General features: G+C 41.8%; 1 protein-coding gene across 1 annotated transcript in view; it reads right to left on the bottom strand.

Annotated features, from left to right (window-relative positions):
- The window catches only part of LOC136882116 (apolipoprotein D), a 29662-nt gene that overhangs the window by 1556 nt on the left and 11805 nt on the right, over positions 1-16301 (bottom strand). Inside the window, exons 2-4 of the mRNA XM_067154640.2 lie at positions 16000-16130; positions 5021-5109; positions 763-855 (exon numbers count right to left, since the gene is read on the bottom strand). Coding sequence (XP_067010741.1) covers positions 763-855; positions 5021-5109; positions 16000-16130 — 313 coding nt within the window. The remainder of the gene's footprint in view (positions 1-762; positions 856-5020; positions 5110-15999; positions 16131-16301) is intronic.

The raw sequence follows: 16301 nt of genomic DNA, 5'->3' as shown, positions 1-16301 counted from the left end.
CAGCTTGTAAAGACTTTCAGTATATGTTTGTTAGGAAAACAGCATTTTGAAAGTGCGATCTTTTATTCATTTTTGACGTTCCTCCCCACGATTCAAGGACATGACAAAATATTCATGGTTCGAAACCAATTATACAACGGAGAGACCTCCTGAGTTCGAAGAGCCTGAGAAATATTGTCTTCAAACAAGTAGGGAAAACTGTGAACAACAATGCGGCCTTAAAGTGCATAGTCGTTGTGGATGGGGCCAAAACATGTGTGTTTTATCGTGCGATTGATATACCTCATTTCAGTCACACGTTCGTTCTCTGACAACAAAATGACCTTATCGCGCGGTAACCTGCCAGTTCGTTCCCTCTCTCCGTCCAGCACAACTGCAACTCCACTCCATAGCGCGCCGCGCCAGCCAGCAAGATGCAAGGGTTGTCCAGTAGCTGCGTCAATGCACGGATTTTTATCAGATTTTAACATCTTCCACTTTGAAATGACAACTAAAGTTTTGTACATAGCTATTTCATGGTCTCCTCATCATCTCAGCGAAATTTCATTGATGGTTTCCATGTGACTTTATCGCTAGTTTCCTTGCTAGTTACTTAAATTTGAATTGATTGACGCATCAGTCAGTAATTAGCTAGGCCCTGGGACGTGACTGTGTGGTGTGAACGTGGAGAAACTACCAAACAACAATGAGCAGTTTCGGAGCTATGCCTGTCACGTGAAAAAAGGGGAAAGAGCCACACTTTTCACCAAATATTGTACTTACCAACTTTCTGTCCAAGAATTTCACTGCACGACCACACGATGGAGTACCTGGTGTAGTCAGTCTCAAGAACCCAGTAAGGGGAGCTGAAATTACCTGAAAAGATATCAGTAAAATGTTATTAAATTTCCGTTTGGGAAAATCGAATGTGTGTAACGCGATGTTACCTGGCAACCGTGCAGGTTGCGATGTGAAGTATTGATGGATTGCCATGGATCTCAAGGTGCTGTTGCTAGGTAACATCGCCTCACACATTTTGTTACGTCATACTATTTGCTTAAACAAATATGCGAATAATCATCAGCTCTACGACGTATTTATGTGAAAACGAAGAATTAGAATAGCTGCCATTGATGCTTTCACGGCCCGTGTGTCCACCGCCACCGTGAAGCTCTTCAGTTCCAAAAGAGGAGGCTAAACATCTGTCCCCGGGGGATTCAGTGCCGCCTAGATTATATGGACTGCCTAAGATTCATAAAAATGATGTTCGCTCAGACCTATTGTTAGTGCGATAGGTTCTCCTACGTCTGCTCTGGTTAAATATCTAAGCAAATTGCTTCAGCCGCACATAGGACGTTCTGAATCATACGCCAGGGACTCTCAGTATTTCGTCAACAAGCTGTCAACCATAACCCTTCAACCTAATGCACTTTTGGTGAGTTTCGATGTGGAGTCCTTGTTCACTAAAGTGCCACTGAACACCTGTTCCCTGAGGACATTACTAAGCTACTTTACCACTGCATGACTTTCAGCTATTTCTTGTGGGGTGGGAATTTTTACGAACAGATGGACGGAGTTGCTATGGGAAGTCCACTTTCGCCTGTAGTGGCTAATTTCTTTATGGAGCTTTTTGAGGAGGAGGCTATTGCTTCAGTGCCCATCAAACCCATGATATGGTGGAGGTGTGTTGATGATGCATTTGTGGTCTGGACAGGAGGTCCCGAGAAACTTCATTATTTCTAAACCACCTAAATCAGCAACATCCTTCAATAAAATTCACTACGGAGATGGAGTCGGACGGATGTCTTCCTTTCTTGGATGTTCTAGTAAGAAAGAAACCGGACGGCTCCTTAGGACATACCGTCTATCGTAAGCCTACCCACACAAATCGTTATCTTCTTGCAGATTCTCACCACCATCTAGCGCAAAAACAAGGCATTCTCACGACTCTCGCCAAGAGGACGAGACGAATTTGTGAGCCATCACATATCCAGGTGGAAACGGACACGCTCAAAGCCGCGTACAGCGATTTTCAAATTCATAGATCCCTGCATCACAGAGAAACGACCAAGCAAAGCTCACAGAAGTGGAGGGAACTGCCTGCTTGCCTTACATTCACAACACCACAGATCTAATTGCCAAGGTCCTCCGCAAACACAATATAAAATCCGTACTTGGCTCCGCCACTAAAATTGCTCACAGTCTAAGTAAAACCAAGGACAAATTGTCCCCACTTTCACATCCTGGGGTATACGAAATTCCCTGTACTTGCGGTAAAGTATACATCGGCCAAACATGCCGGTCCATTGGTACCCGTATCAAGGAACATGAACGTAATATTCGTCTCAACCAGCCCGACAAATCGGCAATAGCTCAACACGCTCTCTTGTCGGGTCATAATGTCATGTTCCACGATGCTCGAGCTCTTACCCACACCTGACATTACAGGTCCAGGATTATACGGGAAGCTGTGGAAATACGTAGAAATCCTAACAATTTCAACAGGGCTGAGTTATCAATTAAGTAATACTTGGTTGCCAGCCATTAAGAATTTAATTAGCTAGTTCCCTTCCCTGTCCCTTCACTATTGTTATTTCGTCTCGGTGTTTTCCAAATTCGTACGTTCCTCGTGCCAGACGTTTCATTCCAGGCTTGTGCCTGCTAGACCCTAAACATTCTTTCTGTGGTATCCCACTGATTGTACTTATCCTCTTATGTACCCGTCCGCCCCATTCCAATGCTGGTCGATTCTCGGCTGTTGACTAACTTGGGAAGCTTTGATTCTATTTCAACCCCAAATTTGCAGCTAGCTCGAGGACCTGCAAAAGGACTTACTCGATCTGGTGAAAACTATTAAGGAACTATTTTACAATTGATATTCTTGTTTGGTCCACTTCAAATCGTTACCTACTCTTGTAGGTCTCAGCGGTTTCCTCGGTTCTTCGTCACACCGTAAAGGGTTGATGACAGGATGAAGAGGATTTAAAAAAAATGTTTATGTTTACCAATTCTGTATTGCCCTAAATTATCATGTCATGGAAGAATTATTAAAACTAGAAAAGATTTTATATCGCAGGATAAAATATTTTCCACATACAGTAATCTTATATAAAATGATCTATAATCACCCACATTGTGAAGGTGAAACATGAGATTAAGGAAAATAACGTTAAAAGAAATACAAGCTTGTTTACAACAAATTTAAAATGCTTTAACAAAGATTTGAGAAGATGTAACGAACGATCCAGATAAAATACACTTATGTCCATATTTTAAGGCACCTTCGATATCCACGAGAAATCACTGCGTCATGGCGATGATGTGCGGACTAAGCTATGGCTGGACAAACCTGGCAGTTCAGTACGGTACCAATTAGTGTGCCTGGAGTACTCCGTGTGGGCAGACGTCTTGGGGACAGCCGCTCTCACTGCGCACATATTCTAGTCATAGGGAAGCAGGATGGCACATGATGCGCTTGTCCATCAATGGTATGTGTTACTGGTCCAGAGTATGGGGAGCTGTTGTGAGTACCTACAAGTTGAGGACCTCACATGTCTAGAGTGGACAGCTCCTTCTATCACCGCCACCACGGAGAAAGCGCGCTTGTCGAACAATGGTATGTGTTACTGGTTCAGAGTATGGGGAGCTGTTGTGAGTACCTACAAGGTGAGGACCTCATACGTCTAGAGTGGACAGCTCCTTCTATCACCGCCACCACGGACAAAGAGCGCTTGTCCAACAATGGTATGTGTTACTGGTCCAGAGTATGGGGAGCTGTTGTGAGTACCTACAAGTTGAGGACCTCACATGTCCATAGCGGACAGCTCGTCTAACGCCGCCACCACGGACAAAGCGCGCTTGTCCATCAATGGTATGTGTTACTGGTCCAGTGAATGGGGAGTTGTTCTGAGTACCTACATGGTAAGTACCTCACACGTCTATAAAACACTTAAAAATTAATAAGAAGTTATTATATTAATAAAACCACCTTTCCAATATACAATAGTCCTTTATATTTAGGATAAAACCATTTATAGAAATTACAAGTAGGACATGTTTCGCTCAATCTTAGTGAGCATCATCAGCTAAAGATAACTTGATCCATGGTGGGTCAGCGCCCTGATCCCGGTATATATAACGAAAAAACGTCTAATATAACATTGATAAAATACGAAATTTAACCATTTAAAAATAATCAATAAGATTATATTATGTCTATTAAAACAAACATTGATCTTTAAAATTGCTTAAAATGTAAATGGAATGAATGACTTGAAAATGTTACTATAATATGTAGTGATTAATTGTTCGTATAAATCAATGACCATAATAATCTTCGCTCAATGGCATTAGACTGTTATTCACATAAGGGTGAGCTCTTGTGATGTTGTTTCATTAAATAAACTTGTTGAGGAATGCTAAAATCACATATATTGGTTGAAAACCGAACTTCTTTGTTGAATAAAACGTCGTCTGGATTAGCGTAAATAACCTTACGGTACTCCCTTGCGTTGTGTTGCAAACATTATTCATTAGTGTGTTAATTGAGGGGAGATTAGTCCCTTGGTTGTTACAGAGGTTTACAAATTATCAAATGCCGAAAAGTGTAAGACACTGAAAATTTCAGCCAATAATGGACTGCATTCGCAATGACATGGACTCTTGAACGGTGATACAGAACTACAAAACTCAGGTCCGTTAATGTACTCTGGACTAGAATTTGTTACCTGAAATAAGAACTTCATACAAGAGTCACACGGAAGTAGAAATGTATTTTACAAGTGAAATTTTGAGAAGTTCTCTGGGAAAATTAAAATTTTTGTTCACAGCATAAATCTATTTAATTACGTACATATACATAATTCAATGCAAAGTGTATTAGATACTAAAAATATCTACCAAATGCTTGTCATTTGCAGTGACACAAACACTTCAACTTTAATAAAGCATTACTTTATCACAACTGTCTCATGTAGATCAAATATTAGTGTAGTTTGCTATCACAAATTAATATTTTACTGAACTTATTTATGCTACTTACCGACGGATGGGAAAACAACACTCAACTTAGCCTCTCCGTTTTCACCAGAAAGTGTGGCTTCTCCCTGGATGCTGGATTTCTTGTTCGTTCTAAGAAGAAGGAGGTATTATTAATGTGTTCTATCGAACCTCCAATAACATGTGCTTTAGAAAATTCTAAAACAATCATTTAATTATTTATTTGGCATTAAATATCGACATTAAAGTAGATAATGAAAATTATGTGGGATTCATTGAAGAAGGTGGAGAATTAATAAAAAAAACCTTGGAATATATGTACTATATTCTGAACGCTAAATTCGATATAGATTAAGAAGGACACAAGTAACAGTATGTGATGACCAGCTGATGAACGTCAGTGTCGAAATCAGGGGCATTCCACTAAAATAGGTGTAAACTTTCACATATCCAGGACGTACCGCAGGTCTCAGTACTTGGACCACTTCTCTTTGTTATCTATATTAATGATATCTCGACACGGCTGAGACAATGTAAATACCACTTGTATGCTGATTATCTACAAAATATCAGACTCGATGAAGCAATAGGTTATTTGAACTCTGACTTAAATAATATCTACGCATACGCTCCTGAAAACTATATTTTAATCAATCCATCAAAATCTAACGCTATTATTGTTGGACAGATGAAACAAATCAGCGCAGTAAAACACAAAAACATTCCTCGACTAACTTTATCTGGTAAAATGATTCCGTACGAAAACTCGGTAAGAAATCTTAGCGTAATTATAAACTAGAATCTTAACAGGGGAGAGCACATTAGCAATGTCTGTAGAATAGTGTACGCCTCCCTTCATCCAATGGAATATCATCAAAATATGCTGCCACTAAACGTGAGAATTAGGCTTATAAATCCTCCCTATATTTTCCTACTGTTAAGTAGTACAGATTGATGCCACGAAAGAAGAATTAACCCGATTACAACGTGCTATGAACTCGAGTACCAGATTTATCTCCTCTTTACGCTATGATGTTCATATTACCCGTTATTATCGTCAACTTTCCCTACTAAAATTTGAACAATGTAGAAACGTCTTCGTGACAGTATTAACCTTTCGAGTATTAAGGGAGACCTACCTTCACAACTCTTCCACCACCACAATACACGCTCCGGCAGTACACATGCTATCCGTTTCAGCAGGACATAAGCATGCAGCCGTTCCTTTGTCGCGAATGGAGCTAGAATATGAAATTCTCTCCTTCATAACATTAGAGCCTCAAAACGCTTAAATTCCTTTAAGTCGTCTTAGCGTGAGCATCTGCTCGATGTGTGTCGTCAGGATCAATGGATGTTGAGGACTGAATGTGTGTGTGAATGTACGTTTGTTGTGCTTATGTTATGTTATTTTGTTTCTAGTTTGTAATGGTAGTCTTAAGATGTACTGATGTACGCCGTTAATGAAGGTTAGTTAAGGACTTCGCCACTACAAATAAAGGAAAATACGATAAATTACTGCAGATGGATGAAATATAACCGAAATAACACGCGCAGGTGAAATACAACGATAAGAGGATCATTATAACTCTATGTAAAGAAGTGATAATAAAATTGATAAAAAAAGTGTGCCTTGTGCTTTTTTGACTGGAGGCTAGAGGCATGACTAGAGGCATTCGAGCACTTATGTTGGAGGCAAATAGACAGAATGGAAGAAAGATAAGCATATCAAAATGAAGAGATTGTACACTTGTGGTTAAGGTTTTGACGAGGAAAGTAGAGGGAAAATGTTGCATAGTTTTCATGAGAGCATCAAGAGTAAAATACTTGTTAAAGACACACGTACTGTATTTAAATGATTCATTGTTATAATAATTATGTTATCTACTTTACGTAGCCAAGGTACCGTAACCAGGTCGATTTATTACACTGGGTGTAATGGGCGTAACTAGATCATTTCTTAGAGCTGTTTATGAACATGCGATCAGATTTCCTCTATCACTCACAGTTTTTATGTAACTAAGTAATTTTGTTTCTTTAACATTCGCGCGTAACAATGTGCACTGATCGATAAAATACGTACATTAGAATAATCCAAAACGGTCAGTTGTGGTAAAATCGATATTTTCTGATGACTATGTTCACACAGAAACACTTCAACTGTTTTAGCTTCGTTTTGGAATGTGCTTTACACGTACAAATGGTGAGTTCCTCAAGACGACAGTGTGTAAACAATCCCAACTCGCTGTTTCATTTGCGGCTCATTGACTTTGAAATCGAGAAGCCAAATCATAACCCCATTCGCTTATCTGGTGTCAAGTTAGGCGACCAAGATAAAATGTGTGTGTCATACGTGTGTTACAAGATTAAGAAAATGGAGCCAGGAGAAGCAGAAGTCGTTACCTTCAGGAATTCCGATGATGTGGCGAGAGCAAACAAATCACATTGATGATTGTTATTTTTGTATGGTAAAAGTTCAGGGCAAAAGCATTCAAAGCATTGCATATCCAAACATGAAATCAGCAATCATATCTCTAGCACATGAACCTAGCATTCCTGTACATAACCCATCTGCAAGCCTACAATCATCATCATCATTATCGTCTGATTGTGAAATCTTGATGACCACAGAATAGCTAAAACCAGAGTTGTCACAAATGTTGGGTTCTCGTTTAAAGGAGGAAAGATTGCCACCTGCAGGTAAGAGGAGATGAATTTCGTGAGCACTTTACTGTAGAGGGCCCACCTGTTTACTGTAGTAGCATTGAGGGAGTACGGAATTACATACAACAAGAATTAATGGAGGTTATTTATTGATGCAAATCACCAATAAGTATGGTTGGATACCATTAATATATTCTTAGGTCTTGAATGAATACTATGAAACCCTTGCAATGTTAGTAAAGTATTCAGAGCAGGAGTGGAGATGTTTTTTGGAGAACAGTCAGGTTACAGGGACAGTCGTGGGATAGAAAGGAATGACCACCTCTCCATATTAAACCGGGGATCATGAAACAGTTTGTACAGTGAGTTTACAATGTGTTTTACGTCGCACCGACACAGATAGGTCTTATAGCGACAATGGCATAGGGAAGGACTAGGAACCGGAAAGAAGTGGCCGTGGCCTTAATTAAGGTACAGCCCCAGCATCTGCCTCGCGTGAAAATTGGAAAGCACGGAAACTATGTTGAGGGCTGCCGGTCCCACTATGTACCGGATACCAGCTCACATCTGCGCGGCCCTAGCCGCACGAGCAACTCGCCCAGTAATTAATATGGTGACTGTCTCACCTTCCTGTGTGATGCTTAACTAAAAGAAGGAATCTGTGCCACCACAGATAAGGAACGTTATGACACATGAACAATTTGAGGGTTTGATGACCTGTGATTCGCTTGGATAGGTTTCAAGAATGTGGTAAACAGTTCTTTGGGGAACAAGAAGTACGGTACCCGGATTACAAGAACGCCAAAGACGAGAGGAAACGAAGATCGGAAATAGCGGGCACTAAGACAAGTGAGGGTGAAACGAAGGAAGAAGAAGAAGTGGTGATGGGCTGCGGGGATATTCCATACCTAAATGGAATATTTCCGACTTTCGAATTTAACCCGTATGCTGCGATTTTCTCCTTTCACCCCTTTTTTGGCTTTTTTCCACTTAGAAGGAAAACTTGATACTGTAATTTAGTATACTTTACTTCCCGAAAGAGAAAAACGGTATTTCGGTGGCAAGGTTTTGCCAGGTCGCTCGCTACAGGCCTCTTCCACTGGTGTAATATTGTGCCATTGTTCATAAGTGTTCAGCGAGATGTGTTACTGAGTCAACAACAACACTCCAATGAGTTGTTGGAACATGCACAGTAGTGGCGTAACCAAGACGAACCATAACGCATGATGTAAGCTAAATGCATGGGGCATGTTCGAAGCGAAGTTTCCTGACTATGACTGTGATATGTTTACAAAGAGCAAAGGTTGGCTGCCCTGCACTCTGCATTCGGAAGACGGAGAGGAGCCACTCCACACCGTCCGCTCACCTGAAAATGGTTTTCTGGGGTTTACCATTCTCACGGTAGGACGAGCATGAAACTTGTCTACCTACTCTGACAGGAATTGCGCATTCCAGCGAGCAGCGAAAGAAACTTCAGTAAAGCTGGGTCGTAGGAGTCAGCTAGACACAGACCAAGTCAATCACGTGTTATTAATTCATAACAATCAAATGAAATGGTGTATGGCTGTTAGTACCGGGGTGTGTCCGACGACTTCGGCTCGCAAGCTGCAAGTCTTTTGATTTGACTCCCTTAGGCGACCTGCGCGTCGTAATGACCATGAAATGATGATGAAGAAGACGACACATACACCCAGTCCCCGCGCCAGGGGAATTAACCAATTATGGTTAAAATTTCCGACCCAGCCGGGAATCGAACCCGGGACTCTGGTGACCAAGGAACAGCACGCTAACCATTTAGCCATGGAGCCGGACATCATAATAATCATAACAGTAAACAATTAGTTTGTAATTGTTTCCCAGTTAGTTGCTAGAGCTTTTGAACTAGCCATATCTCCTTGAATAGGAAACCTTGAGCAAACATTAACTTTTTACATAAATTTTTAAGTTTATGTTCATCTATATGATATAATAACATTAATTTTCACGGTTTAGCAGCACGCGAACTGCATTGACCATTTCTCCGTCAGGAATTATATTTACTACATTATTTCGATTTTTTTTTACATACAAGGCAGCCCCATCCTAGTATAGTATAGAAACATGAGTTTAACTATCGACATTGTCATGTCTAGTCATTGTGTAATGTTTCGAGAGATAAAGATACGCGAGACAAACTGAACAGAGTACAGCTAAGCAAGGAAGGAGAGACGCGACTGATACAGCGACTATCAAGGGGCAAGCTCGCCTTGCCTCTGCGAAGCAATGTTCGGTCATGGCCATACTCGACAAATATGAACCGAGCATTGAGCGTGTTTTGCATGATACTAATGCACAGCATTCTCCCAATTTAGAAAATACGAGGGTTGGGGCAAAAGTCATGGCAACTATTCTTGTAGATACCTGAACGGATCACAAACGTACACTGACTTAGCAAATGTCACCTAATAGCGTGTGGGGCCTCCTCTGGCCCTGTGAACTGCAGTGAGACAACAAGTCCCTGGTGTCCCCTTCAAAAGTGGTAAAAATCATTTATTGGAAAATATTTTATTTCTACTGTGTGTTGGAACATTATTTCGTGAACCAGGAAGGGAGTTTTAACACATCGAGTCGGCTGAGCTTAGCACCAGGTGTGCGGGAATTCCAACCAAGGGCGAACGAGGGGAGAGCGCAGATACTGCTAGCCAGATAACCTTCAAATCAGCCGTGAATGCCACGTGACCAGGCAGAATGTGTGTCAAGTGCTCGATCGATATTAGTGAATGTGCATGACGTCTGACTATGGCAGCCAATCAAGCGATCAATTTGGTGCGAAGTTAATAAATTAACCAATCGCTTATAAGGAAAAGACGCACCCCTGTCTTAAGACGGTGAATTATGGATTTTCCTAAGGAAACTTTACTTGGAAATTTCTACATCTGAACGCGACGTGTGGAGAATTACTCTAGCTTCAACTACGGACGGGAGAAGACGCACTTCGCTTACTGGGGAACTTCGTCTTATTCAGAGCCTACAACTTGTTGCAACAGCAGTTCAGATGTTTACGGATTCCACTTACAATTCAACAGATATTAAAAGATAAGTTACTTTTCCATCTTATCAAACAGCGGTGTGTGTTTTGGACTTGTCTCAGACGTAATTTTCAGTTTCAGCTTTCACAAGAACTTCCACAGAAGAGATCACTGGTTCGAGTTCAAGTCAGGATGCCTGTCTTCTTACGAGGTGAATGGTGTGATTTCCAGCGCGCCAGCATGTCCTCAATGCACGAGTAAAATGTAAGGCAGTCCAGACGGGCGTGATCGGGATCGATGGTGCGTAATGTGGTAATGCACTAGGTCATCAGCCCGAATTCTACAACCGACAGTCACCACCAAGTAATATTTAAACTTTGTTATTCTTTCTTTCTATCTGTAAATGTAATTGTAAAGACATAGCCTCTACTTATTTGTTTAGAAAATTTTCTATTAGTTAGAATTTTTCCATCTCTTCTTTCTTGGTGACGGTAGTTTGAGGATGTGTGAGTATTTTGAACCTATTAGTTTGTTTGAGTGAATGTCATCGAGAAGTGTTTCAACTGTCCCGAGTTCATTGTGGCAGGAGAAATAAATGTAAAATGACCTCAACGTTAAACTAGGACTATTTGAATATTTTTAAACGTAAATTGAGATTAAATGGGACAGTAATTTTGTGGATTCTATTATGTCAGAGTTCATTCCTCAATTATGCGACGTATGGTTAAATTTCGAGTACAATAGAGTCATCTGAAATATTATTGTGCAGTAGCTTCCGCACGTATGATCTTGCGCGGTCAGGGATGATAATAATAATAATAATAAAAATAAATTAACTTAACTATCGCGTAAAAGAATACTTAAGGTCATGAGCATAATATTAGTTATTATTGAATATGGTTGATGTGCGCTCATTTATATTAATTTAGGCCTGGGAAATGGCAGTATCTGACCGATACAATTTTTATATATTTGCTGTGCTGTGATAATTAGTTGACTGGTAGATGGATATTATTGAATTCAGCAGTCGAGCTGTGCATCCATTAGTGAGTCAATTTAAGAAGGAAATATGTTACTTGACGTAATTTTCTTCGTTGTGAGTGCAGATTAACCGAGAGTCACAATTATGGTGGAGAAGTAAAAATAAATATCGCAGCTCATGAACCGCGTGCGCGGAATGTTAATTCTGACCTGTATTTAAGCATATTTGTCGATGATTTTTGGATGATTTTTGTTCGTAAATTTTCTCTGAACATCGTCGTATAACTGAGTTCTTTAATAAAGTGATAATCATTGCTCTATCACATTTCAAGTTGATGAGAGGAGGTCGCCACGATAGGGTCATCATGAGAATATTTTGCCTAACTTTGACTAAACATGAAAATTAATAATCAAGGGCTAGCGTTCGTGTAAATATGTATATAATATTTCCGTGTATCTTTGTGTGAGTGTAGTGTGTGTGATTTGTCTGTATTTTGCTTAATGTAATTTTTCAATCCATATTTGTGATGATCCTCTTCGTTGTTTCGTGGAATTTTTGGCCTATTTTACGCCAACTTTAGTGGTTCACCAGTTGACTGAAATTAAACCTTTAGTGAATTTTATTCGTTTTTAAGGAAGAATAGGATCTTATCTAACGAATACACATAAATAAGTATAGGCCATGTCAGTGGATTGAACTCACAAAATCAAAATTGTAAGAGTTACTTAATTAATTATTTCAATTAATGGATAAATGTAGATTGACATGATGTCAAGTTCCAAGCTATTATGTGAAAATCAACTACTAAATAATTATAAAATAGAGTTTATTAATTGATTTAAAGGTCAAGGAAGACGATTTAACCATAATTTCATGGAAGAAATTTTTTTATTTAATTTTCAAAGAGGAGTGAAAATGATCATTTTCAGACTTGGTTAAAGTTAAATCCTTGGAGGAAGGAAATTTATTTTCGAGTTATTTAATAATCAATGGGAGAGATCATCTCAAATTAATTATTATTAATTATTTAATTAATTTTCAACTAAAAATATAAATATTATATTTACAGATTCAGGCATTTGCTGTTCCGTTTATCGATGAAGTGTCTATGTGATTACGACATAAAAGAAGACAAATCAGATAAACCAAATCCCTAGATTTTGTAAATTATTGTAAAGTTTAAGAAGAGCAGTAGTTGTAATAAATGTGTAAAACCTATTTAGCTTTTTCTCATTTGCCACTAGTTCATCATCTATCCCTGCACTTTAAAATTTTCGCACAACCGATAAGCGAACGATCTACACCCTGGAGATCTTCGCTCACCGGCCGAGCTGAGCCCGGCATGACGGGTGCACTGGTAGTCCTCTGGACGCAGCTAACACCAAATAGTTTGATGAGCGGCCGCCAATGCTGGTCTGTTCGTGGGTGCAGGATCCATGGCACGCAGCCTGCCTTCCAGGACATCCCAGATATGCTCGATAGGGTTCATATCGGGTTCCTGGGTGGCCATGGCAGTCTTTGGACCTCCGCTGCATGTTCCTGGAACCGTTCCCGGGCGACGTGGGAGCGATGTGGCGGCGCATTAACATCTTGAAACACCGCAGAACCGCCTGGGCGCTTGAAGGCCAAAAACGGGTGGAGATGGTCTCCGAGCAGCTCAACATACCGCATACCATTCAAAGTCTCTTCCAGAACAACTAGGGGGCCCATTCCATACCAAGAAACTACACCCCAGACCATAACAGAGACACCAGCGCCCTGTACCACACCCTCGAGGCAGGCGGGATCCATCGCTTCATGTGGTCTGCGCCATACACGGTGCCTCCCATCGGCATGGTGCAGTTGAAATATTGATTCGTCCGACCATATCACGTTACGCCATTGTTCCAGTGTCCATCCCTGGTGACTGGCGACAAATGCGCGTCGTTGTGCCCGATGACGTTAGGTTAACAGTGGCCCCCGTGTGCGGCGCCGGCTCCCATACCCCATAGATCCCATGTTCCTACGGATTGTCCACTGGGAGACGTGTTTAGCACGGCCTGTGTTGAATTGAACCGTGATTTGTTGCACGGTTGCCCGTCTGTCACTACTGACAATCCGTCTCAGATGTCGCCGGTCACGGTTTTCGAGGGTGGCTAGACGGCCGGTCTGTTGCGAACGGTGACACCCGCATTCAACTATTCGCGATACACCTTGGACACGGTTGATCGTGTGAAGCCGAATTCCCGCACCACTTCCGAAATTGCACTTCCCATCCGTCGGGCACCGACCACCATACCCCTTTCGAACGGTGTCAGCTCACGACGACGTTCCATGTTACACCTGTCACATGCACAGCCACTGCTCACAAGGTCTTCTATACAACTGACGCTGGCACAGGGGGCGTGTGGTGCGCAGACAACACACCTGCGGATCAGTGCTCCGCTATCCCATGACATTTGTTCAGTCAGTGTATGTGTGTCGTGTTAAAGTTCTGCAGGCATAGTGTGTATGCAGAACAACAGATGGCTCTGTGATAGCTGGTAGTAGCGCAACGAGGGCTATGAAATCAGTCAGTTGGTGAGTGTCGTGCGAGATGGAAGTAACCCGTGTTGAGCAGCGCGCTTACATCAAAATAGCCGTTGTCCGAGGGAGAAATGCAATGGAATGTCACAGTGAATTACTGGAAGCCCTTGTGAATAAAGCCCTACCATACCGTACAGTAGCACGTTGGGTAGGAAAGTTTCAGCAGGGACGTGTGTCAACCAGTGATGAGCAACGTTCGGGACGACCTGCCAGTGTGCGGACCTACGTGGCACGTGCCGTCATCGAGCAGCTCTGGATGAAGACAGACGATGGACGCTACTGGATTTAGAGAGGGCAAGTGCCATCAAGAAACGCACCGTCCACAAGATATTGCGTAATGAGCTGCAACTGCGCAAAATCGCATCGCGGTGGGTATCGCATGCACTGACGGAAGTACAAAGGTCGGTGCGCTATGCAATATGCTCTGACCACCTTTGGCGCTGGCAACAGGACGGGGATCAATTCTTGTCACGAATAATCGCCATCGATGAGTTTTGGCATACGACCCAGAACTGAAACGTCAGTCCGCGGAGTGGTGACATGCTGGATCACCAAGGAGGCAGAAGGTCTGTCAGAATCCTTCCCCAGTCAGATTGATGGTGCTCGTCGCGTATGACGTCAGGGGTGTCATTGTTTGCCACTTTGTTCCACACGACAGATCAGTGACCGCAGAGTACTACAGGGACTTCCTGGTGCGACAGGTACGACGTGGCGTTCGAGAAAAACGTCCGGATCTTGTGGACAGTGCAATAATGCTGCACCACAATGAAAAGACGTGTGTAGGGCAGCTACTGCGACACTGGTGATGGGAAGAATTGGAACAACCACCGTACTCTCCCGACATTTCGCTCTGTCACTTAGATCTCGTTCGAAAGATTAAGGAACCACTACGCGGTAGGCGGTTTGCAACACGACAGGACATTGCTAATGCTGTGCGCCATCAGCTGAGCCGATTCACACATGGTGCGGCAAACGCTGAGGCAGATGGTATTCAGCGCCTCACACATCGTTGGCAGCGTGTGGTGTCAGTAGCAGGGGACAACTTTGAGGGTCTTTAGGCCCAGGTTTGTCATGTCAACTTTATGTGTACTTAGTTGTCATTCTTGTGCACCGGGAAGGCCATATTGCCCTGTATACTACCGTAATAAATTAGTGTGTTGCGATATTTCAGTGTTATTCATTGTCCGTACATGTAGTTAACACCTTGTCGTTTCGTATGTATATGTCACATTTTCCAATCGGACTGGTATCTTCAAGAAATAAAAATAGTTGCCATGACCTTTGCCCCAACCCACGTATGAAGATTTACCTCATAATTACATTTCTTTGTGAATAGGCGAATCGTTAATTGGTCAGCGTAAGGGTTAAGATTTTGGTATTGCTGTACGTCATCGCTCTTGGTAGTTGCACAGCAACTATAATCCGAAACGAAAGGTGCTTCAAGAAAAGTTTCGTGTTCAGGATCATTATATACAACATTCTGTACGTTTTGCGACGTTAAATTTTCAGTTGGCCATGAGGAGTGCCAACAGTCAATGATTCCTATACGGAAATGTATGGTAAACAAGTAGCTACTGAAAACGACCAACGACTTCTGAAACATTGGTATTAGTTGCACGTCACGTGACGTTGCGGGAGACGTCCCAGTTTTCAGCGTGAGGAATGTGAAGTGAGTATTTTGAAACTTTAAGATGTAACTGAGTGGTTGTGTTGCTATCTGCCTCTGGATATTGTAGTAGGTAGTGGCACTGTAAATCGAACAAAGAAAGGAAAAATGCTTCCTAATGAAAGAGAAATCATACTTACTTAAGGTTCGTATTCTCGTTGTTAACTCCAACAACTCCATTTCCTTCGTCTGTGTATGTGGCTGTCACACAGTCAGCGTCAACCTCGAAGATGGTGAAGTAGCGCTCTTGTTCGTACCATTTACCCAGATACTGAAACATAACGAATGACAGTAATGAAATATACACTGGTCGAACGAGTGCCCATATTCAAAGTGCTCGCAGAGGTTGGTCTGTCTGGAGGGGGAAGCCACACGTCAACTTGCTAGAGCGCTACTTGCAGAGTGCTAGGGGTGATTGCATATCTGCGAAGACGTTTCCAGG

Source organism: Anabrus simplex, chromosome 10 (assembly GCF_040414725.1).
Source record: "Anabrus simplex isolate iqAnaSimp1 chromosome 10, ASM4041472v1, whole genome shotgun sequence".
Lineage (NCBI taxonomy): Eukaryota > Metazoa > Arthropoda > Insecta > Orthoptera > Tettigoniidae > Anabrus > Anabrus simplex.
Note: the sequence above shows the minus strand (reverse complement) of the source record. Positions and strands in the feature narration are given on the sequence as shown.